The following is an 8,320-nucleotide window of genomic DNA, read 5'->3' as shown; positions in this document are numbered from 1 at the left end:
GCTCCGCCAGGCACCTCCAAGGGCACCGCTGGCCTCTGGTTTGGGTTTGGGGTTTGTGGGGGATGGGCTGAGCGAAAACAGTTTTTCACTAAAACTGTAGGCAAAGTCGCTCAGGATTTAGTAAAGAAACAGCCCCTGTGCTACCCCTCAGTGTGTGGGACTCGGCTCATCCCGTTAAAGCGCATCTTCATGGATTCTTAGTGCCGCTGCTCCAGTTACAAACACTCCTCTTTTCTAGGACATAACTTCACTTTGTTTAAGCAAGAATTCATTAAAGGAGCTATAAATAGCCTTCAGACACAGCCGTGAATAGGGGCCGGGCATTGATGGCTTGTTTTAGGAGCGCAGGATGCTTTTAAAAGCCACATGTTGGCATCAAGCTGAGGATTTACACGTGCGACACAATTTTCTATTAGAATACATTTCTGCATTTTAAGTTTTGCTAAAAGTAAATATGACATTTCGATTCATCCTCAGAGAATGAAGGGTTGGGAAGACCAGGACATAAAATTTCTTATTTTAAAATCTTTTTGATCATGAAGACATGCGCTTTCTCCCCCAAATACAGCGCCCGTTACACTGCACACTCGGAGGCTGCCGGGGCCGCGAGGGCGAGGGCAGCTGGCGGTGCTCGCAGCGCGTGCATACATCAGCCATTTCCACACGCGGCTCTGAGGCATAAAGTCCACAGCGTTTTCGAGACCAAGTTTCATAAAATTTTTACTTAAAAAAAAAAAAGTTTTATAAAATCCCATTCTTCCGACCAAGAAACCTGCCCACAGGCCACGGGAGCTTCTGCCGAGGTTAAAGGGCACCTCGCTGCAGAACCCACCAGAAGGTTTCTTACAGGGCCTTTCAAAGGCTGAAGCAGGAACAGAACTGCTGGGTCTGAATCTTACGTTTCTGCTACACGGTCCATGTGGTGTGCACATCACAGCGGGCACGGAACTGCCTGCGTTTAGTTCGAAACACCAACATGCCCAGGAACAACCTCTCTGAGAAGCGATCCGAGAGCCGTGGCATCCGAGGCAGCAGCGGTGTCGCCGGTGCCAGAGGACGACGAGCAAGCGGTCTGGGAAGTCCTGGGCTCACTCGGATCCTCATCTCCACCGACGAACAGGAGAACCTGCTTCCAAATGAACTCAGGATACCTCCTTCCACTCTCCGAGGAGCCATCAGCGGTACGAACTCTAGGCGATGCAGCACGAGGTTGCAGGGCGCGAGCGCCCACGGCCTGGCAGCCTAGGTCCTCTGCTGCAGCCTAGATCCTCTGCTGCAGCCTAGATCCTCTGCTGCAGCCTGGCGGCTTTGAACTTGGACACCCGCTTGGTGACCTCCGACCCTTCTGATGGGACTTCTCTCCGCTCAGGGATCGTGGGCAGCACAGGATGGACTGTGGCCGGGTGCGGGGCGAGGCAGGGCGACAATTCTTTCTCTATTACAGTTCCAGAAAAAGCCTACAAGACAAACGCCGGAGTGTGGTAATAAAACGCAAGAAAGCTGCCACACAATCCTTTATCCTGTAGTAGTCAATGACACATTTCTTTTCATTAAAAGTAAAATCACAAGATTTCTGGATTAAAAAAAACATCAAAATACAAATTGCTCAGAGAAATCAAATGCCATTACAACATCTTAATCACACCACCAAGTGGCAGTGCACTCTGACAGCTCACACGGCGCGGGGCCCGGCCCGCAGGCCCTCCGTCTCGCAGCAGCGACGGCGGGACGTGGCGTCCGCTCGTGCACCAGGCATCGCACTGCGTCTCGCCTCAACTTTATGTACGAGTGGGACCTGCAAGTAACCCGCTGCCCGGCCAGCGTGGCTCAGAGGTTGAGCATCAACCTAGGAACCAGGGGGTCTCTCCTCACTGACGTCTCCCTCTCCCTCTCCCTTCCTCTCTGAAATCAATAAAAATGTATCTATTTTTAGTGACAACACTGACACTGGTGGGATGAGCGCTGGCCTCAGCATTCGCTACGACTGACCGTGCGGCAGACCCGAAGGCCACGGCGTTTGCTGGGCCGCCTGGCACGCGAGCTCCACTGGAGCCACAGGACTGAGCACAAACGCGGAACACACCAGCCCGCCTTCAGCGGCCACCTGACCGCTTTACAGGGAGATCGATAAAGACCAAGTTGTTACGACTTCTTTTAAAGATTTCTGGTGTTTGGAGCCTCCCCCTTGCATCTTCCAAGAACTCATGTGCACACTGAATCGAACATAAACTTTCACGCAGTTTGCTTACCTTGTAAACCAGGGTACAAGTTAGTGAAGACCATGTAGCACTTAAATAATAATTTGTAAAAACACTATTCATCAAACAAGTACAAGCCTGGAACTGACTAGGTCCTATGACTCCTGAGAATGAGTAAACATATAAAGCTAAGTTACAAGGTGAACAATGCCGTTACCCAGTTTAACTTCAACAATAAATATATAAAATACAGTAATTTAAAGGCAATGAAACGAACGACTGATAGACCAGACCTGGGAGACAGCACAAGAGCAAGGCCTCTTAGAGAAACACCTTCCGCACCCACAAGAACATGTGGGACAGGGAGAGGGAGCGAGGGCCGTGAAGGCCGCGGCCACCACCCACCTCCCAGGAATCAGCCAAGGACACCGCGTGACACGAGTGAGACACACACACACCTCGAGCGTCCCGGGCGCGGGCAAGAGCGTCTCTGGAAGCTGCTCCTGCTCCTCCTCCAAAATGCTCTCGCCGGCGTCGCTGCCCACGGCCTCCTCGCAGCTGACGCTCCGCAGGAGCCCGCGGCGCTCCTCGCAGTCGGCGCTGCCCTCGCTGGTGTCGCTGCACACGCTGTTCTCACGGCTGCGCGACTTCAGGATGGACTTCCGAGGGACGTACGCCCCATTCACCAGGTCCACGAAGACCCTGCGGCCACAGCACACACCCGCTGAGGCGCGCACGCCGACACGCGGAGCAGCGTGTGTGAAACCTGCTCCAGAAATTAGCCTGACATGTTTTATTCAAACGTGTACCTAACATTTTCACAATCAAAATAACTGTGTAGCCTCAAAGGATATATTTCCTGCTTTTGAAACTGTAACCTGGGGCTAACAGAGCACAGCCCTTCACTATGAACACGTTCTGGGTGACAACAGCTTCATTTGCCGAAACCCCACCCATAACTGAGGCCTGCCTCCTAGGCAGGCAGCAGCCTTTGCCATTTCCAGAACGTGGGCCCGCCGACGGTCAGGCAGTGCCGGCACCAGGCCCAGCCAAGGCTGCAGCGACACGTCCCTTCGGCCGTGCCAAGGCCCTGCCCAGCCCACCGGACACATCTCCATTTCTGAAGTTACAGACAACGTGGTTTGACTAGATCCATCGGGAACGTTTTCAAGTGCTGGCCAGGAGGGGAGGGGGAGGGAAAGTGAGCGCACGCCCAGGCTCTGGACGGGAGCCGTGGTGGCCGGGCAGCTGCCAGGGAATGCCTCGGGGCCCTGCAGAGGCTGGTGCAGGCAGGGCCGCTCACCTGTAGATGTCCGCAGGGGTCCTGATCGTGGGCAGCTCGGGGGCCGGGTGGCCACCACAGCTGTTCCTTCGCTTCCGTTTGGCTTCTTCCTTCTTCTCACTGAATTTTAAGGTGGTATTTTTCCCAGTATTGATTCGAACCTAAAACGTTCACAGCAAAAAATGACAATCCTCCTGAGCAATTAAGTCAAAGCCAAACGGAAACCAACGCTCTCAGCACTGAAAGCAGTGACAGTGGCGGGGCCGCCTGTGCTTCCCGCACGGAAGTGAGGTGCAGTGTGAGATGCGGTCAGACACCCTCTCCACCCCCCCCACCCCCACCCCCGCAGGCCCACAGCACTGAGCTACCTCTCTCCACCGACCACTCCAGGCCCCAGGGCCTCGGCTTTCATATCAAAAGCAAAAGACAGGCCCTTGAACAACACGGGTCTGAATGGGCAGGGCCACTCATCCATGATGCTTTCGGTAAATACACTGAAAACCAAGACGGACCTGCTCAGGGCTCTGTCCTTCGGTGCCCTGCTCGGCACCCCTGCACTGTCCCGTGAACCAACACCCCAACACCCTGCACAGGCCCCTCACTCCTCCCGCGCCGTCCGGCCACAAGTATGAGAAATGTACGGCCCAAGGAATCACAAAGCGAACTTTCTTCCTGGCGGATCAGCCCTTTTCCCACGGAATCAGTAAGTGCTCCCTTCGGTCTGCAGTATTAGAGCTTTAAAAAGCAGATAATTACTTCCCTTCACGTTAGAGCAGGGATAACTTAAGGGACCTGAGAAATATCAAATATGTTTTAAACATGTTTCATTAAATAATCATCACAGGCACTTGGGACGGAACAGCAGGCCCTGCGGGGACACGAGGGGGAAGGAGCGCTAAGCCGAGAGCAGCGTGGTCTCCGGGCGTGTCCTTGAGAAAGACAATTAGACAGAGGAGTCGCGGGGCTCCTCACGCAGGGTGCAGAGCGGGAGAAGGCAGGGGTGGCGCATGGTGGCCTGTCCTCCTGGAGCCCAGCCTCCCCGGCCTCACTTCCCCAGGGCAAGGTGGCTGCTAAAGAGAAGCTCTAACCCCAGCTCTAAATGCCAAGATTCTGGAGTCATGATTGCCCACAGATGTTTATATTTACTTTGTCAGAAAAGAGACTAATTTTTACTTCCTCCTACATTTTTCCTTCTTGCTCATGATGTTCCTATTCATTTTATGCCAGCCCGCATAGAAAGGCAACTGGCATAATTAAAACTTAACTAATGCAGTCACTTTCAAACACCCTCCACACACCGAACGCCCACCATGCAGCGCACTCTGGGATTCCCGAGGCAGCAGTCGCCGGGAACCGACCCCTCCGGGCCCACCATCCAATCCACTGCGGAGACCCGGGGCCCGATGTGTGCTAACGACTGTGACTTTTCTCCCTTTTTCTTTTTCAAGAAATTGACCAGAACCAGGGACAAGAGGCGGTCTTGTTTGGCACCATGAGCATCAGTCGCTGCGAAGACCATGTGTTTTAGGAGACACGACAGGAGTAAAGGCAGAAGCATACCCACCCGCTTGGGCTCGACGGTGTGAGAAAAGTAGATGGTTGGTACCGAGCTGGCCTCCGGCCCAAGAGCGTCGTCGTCGTCACCATCCTCATCCTCATCCTCATCACTGAGGGGGCAACGAGAGCCGTTCACAGCGCAGCTCGGCCTGCGGAGCAGCTCCGCCACGGCGTTGTCCAGGGGCCGGCAGCTGGGAGCCGCGGCCTCCGCCACTGGATGCGTCCCGTTCCCGTGTCCGTTCACATGTCCGTTCACACGTCCGTTCACACGTGAGCTGGCGTCTTCCTTCTCCTCTTCGGAAGACGCTGTGTCTTCTCCGTTTGCAGTCACGGTGGGAGGCTGACTAGTAGAGAAAAAGGGAGAAGAGCCACGTGGAACACACACTAGCGTCTTACGTTTTCTCATTTCCAGTTCACTTCGGTGGGTCAAATTTAAGATTCGAATAGGATACTTTTTAACTAGAATTCTAGGTCAACAAAAATTTTCTGAAATAAACAGAAACACATTAGTTCCTCTGCTGATTCTGTGTCCTGTGGTTATTCAAACAAAAGTACAACAGAGTACATGATTTTTCTAATCTTTGCAAAGAGGACGCTGGCCATACAAAATACAAACACAATATAAATAACACTACCAGAAATTTGTAAGAAATTCAAAGGATTCTGTATCTCTGTTTAAAGATCAGAAACTAAAGCCACAGAACATGAACACTCTTATCTTCTCTCTATTTCTACATTTACAAGCATGTTATGATTTTAAAAAATAATGTATACACGTGCACACAACTTTACTCATATACAGACATGCATGCACATTTTTCATGCTTCGTTCTACACAGGATTGGAGGACCTTATAAAAATAACAAAACCCAAAGTGCAATGGGACTGAAATGCCATGATGCAAAAAAGAGAGATCATGACCAAGAACACCACTAAGCGGATTTAAAAATGAAACAGTACCAGTTAATCAAAAAACCAGACAAATGCAGAGGAGGGGAGGAAATCTGTCCTTTCTGTGCCATTTTACACGGAGACTAAGCACGCCTACGGCACATCACCCAAGCAAAGCAGCCGGGAGCCTGCGTGGTGAGACGCCCAGGAGCCCGGCAGCCGGTGCCATGCCTTCTCCCCGCAGGGGATGCTCATGGAGCTGACTGCTGCCCGGTCACAAACTGCCCGCAACAACACAAGTGCGCAAAGGAAGTGGGAGACCCGTCCCGGCAACACACACACTCAGCGCGTTTCCTCTTTAACAAGTTATTCAACATAAAAATACTTCATTCAAAATGTAACATATGAGCCCTGACCGGTTTGGCTCAGTGGCTAGAGCGTCGGCCTGTGGACTGAAGGGTCCCAGGTTCGATTCTGGTCAAGGGCATGTACCTTGGTTGCAGGCACATCCCCAGTAGGGGGTGTGCAGGAGGCAGCTGACCGATGTTTCTCTCTCATCGATGTTTCTAACTCTCTATCCCTCTCCCTTCCTCTCTGTAAAAAATCAATAAAATATATATATATTTTTAAATGTAATATATGAGATATCCATACTTATTATAAAAACAGGGACGCTGATGACAGGCACATCTGTACCCACGTGCACAGGCATGTGTGTGAACACGGCCCTACAGGGAAATATTCTGGAGAATTCAAAACTTACTTCAAGGGGCGGGACAACTGCCACTTGAACCCCGTGCGCGTCCTGTGTCCCCGAGGAGCACACGCTATCTTACCCAGGAGGAGGGGTGAGGAGCTGAGTGGAGGAAGCTCTGGGGGAGGGGCCCACTGTCAGTACCTCTCAAGTTCGCCCAGCAGCTCCTCCTGTCGCTCCAGTTCTTCCAGCCGAGCCCACAGCTCCTGGTCCGCGAGCAGATCCTTGGATTCAACATTTGCAAAATCCGCTTCAAAACTATTTGAAGTTTTGGGTTTGGAGTGAGGTTTATGAGCAATTCGGTGTTTTGCTATTTTTCGAAAAAGGAAAGACAAGGCTGTTAACACCAACGTCACAAAGGCCCAAACCTGGACTTGGTGGGGCTTTCTCAGGAGGCGAGGGGACGCTGAGACGGAGGGCGTGCTCACACGGGCCCAGGGGCCACAGCGCCGCCCCCGGAGAGGGTGTCAGGAGGGGACGCTGAGACGGGGGGCGTGCTCACACGGGCCCAGGGGCCACAGCGCCGCCCCCGGAGAGGGTGTCAGGAGGGGACGCTGAGACGGGGGGCGTGCTCACACGGGCCCAGGGGCCACAGCGCCGCCCCCGGAGAGGGTGTCAGGAGGGCAGCGTGGGCTGCCCGGACCCGCTGCCTCAGAAGCAGCTTAGCAAGAGCCCAGGGACTGGCACGTTCAGGTGGGGAAGAGCTGCTCCAGGGCTCACAGCACGCCCTCCTGATCGCACGAAATTCAACACCAGTGCGACCTACCTCCGTCCCACGGCAGAGGCCGAAGTTACTAAAGCACCACGTTCCAGCATCGCAGGCACCTCCACTCGAGGCACAGCGAGCCTGATGCCCTCGGGAAACCCACGGGGTGCACCCCGAAAGCTGTACTACAATTTTATATATGAACCCGGCTCCTTTCTAAATTGCAGTCTCTTATTTGTAATCCTCTGTGAGGGCAGGAGATAGAAAAAATCTGAACTCAAACCTACCTGCTCTTCATTTGAAAAACAAAAACAGTTTTATTTATAAAGCAAATGAAGCCTTTGGAAGAAACAAGGGAGGAGGTCTAAAAGGCGGTTATGATACAGAAAATACCGAAATCATGTTTCACAGCCTATGCTCTGTAACTGTTGCTGATAAAGCAGCATTAACAAGTTTTACGTCTCAGACTGTACGATACATACATCTCATTGGCCACAAAGTCATCACCCGTCTTTCTGCTCTTTAACTTGAACACGCGTCTCCTTAATTTCACCTGCTAAATTAGTGGTTCTCAACCTTTCTAATGCAGCGACCTTTTAACCCCTAGAGTGCTGGGAGCGCTATCAAAGCTTCAAAATATAAAAAAAAATAAAATTAAAAAAAATAAATTAAAAAAAAAAAGCCCTGGCCGGTTTGGCTCAGTGGATAGAGCGTCGGCCTGTGGACTCAAGGGTCCCAGATTCGATTCTGGTCAAGGGCATGTACCTTGGTTGCAGGCACATCCCCAGTGGGGGGTGTGCAGGAGGCAGCTGATCGATGTTTCTCTCTCATCAATGTTTCTAACTCTCTATCCCTTCCCTTCCTCTCTGTAAAAAAATCAATAAAATATATTAAAAAAAAAAAAAAGCTTCGAAATGGCATCCAGTTCTAAG

The 8,320-nt window shown here is 52.0% G+C and overlaps 1 protein-coding gene across 2 annotated transcripts in view; it reads right to left on the bottom strand.

Moving 5' to 3' along the window:
- Window positions 1–693: 693 nt before the first annotated feature.
- Window positions 694–8,320, bottom strand: part of URI1 (URI1 prefoldin like chaperone) — a 29,524-nt gene continuing 21,897 nt past the window's right edge. The window contains exons 7-11 of one of the 2 annotated variants that reach the window (XM_070398879.1): window positions 6,827–6,992; window positions 5,087–5,381; window positions 3,502–3,641; window positions 2,657–2,900; window positions 694–1,457 (exon numbers count right to left, since the gene is read on the bottom strand). In XM_070398879.1, coding sequence (XP_070254980.1) covers window positions 1,281–1,457; window positions 2,657–2,900; window positions 3,502–3,641; window positions 5,087–5,381; window positions 6,827–6,992 — 1,022 coding nt within the window. In that variant the 3' untranslated portion in view covers window positions 694–1,280. Of the gene's footprint in view, window positions 1,458–2,656; window positions 2,901–3,501; window positions 3,642–5,044; window positions 5,382–6,826; window positions 6,993–8,320 lie in introns of both variants that reach the window. The other variant, XM_070398878.1, reaches the window with a different exon arrangement.

The sequence above is a fragment of the Myotis yumanensis genome, unplaced genomic scaffold, assembly GCF_028538775.1.
Source record: "Myotis yumanensis isolate MYYU_CA2020_CCGP unplaced genomic scaffold, mMyoYum1.0.hap1 SCAF_18, whole genome shotgun sequence".
NCBI classification, from domain to species: Eukaryota; Metazoa; Chordata; class Mammalia; order Chiroptera; family Vespertilionidae; genus Myotis; species Myotis yumanensis.
Note: the sequence above shows the minus strand (reverse complement) of the source record. Positions and strands in the feature narration are given on the sequence as shown.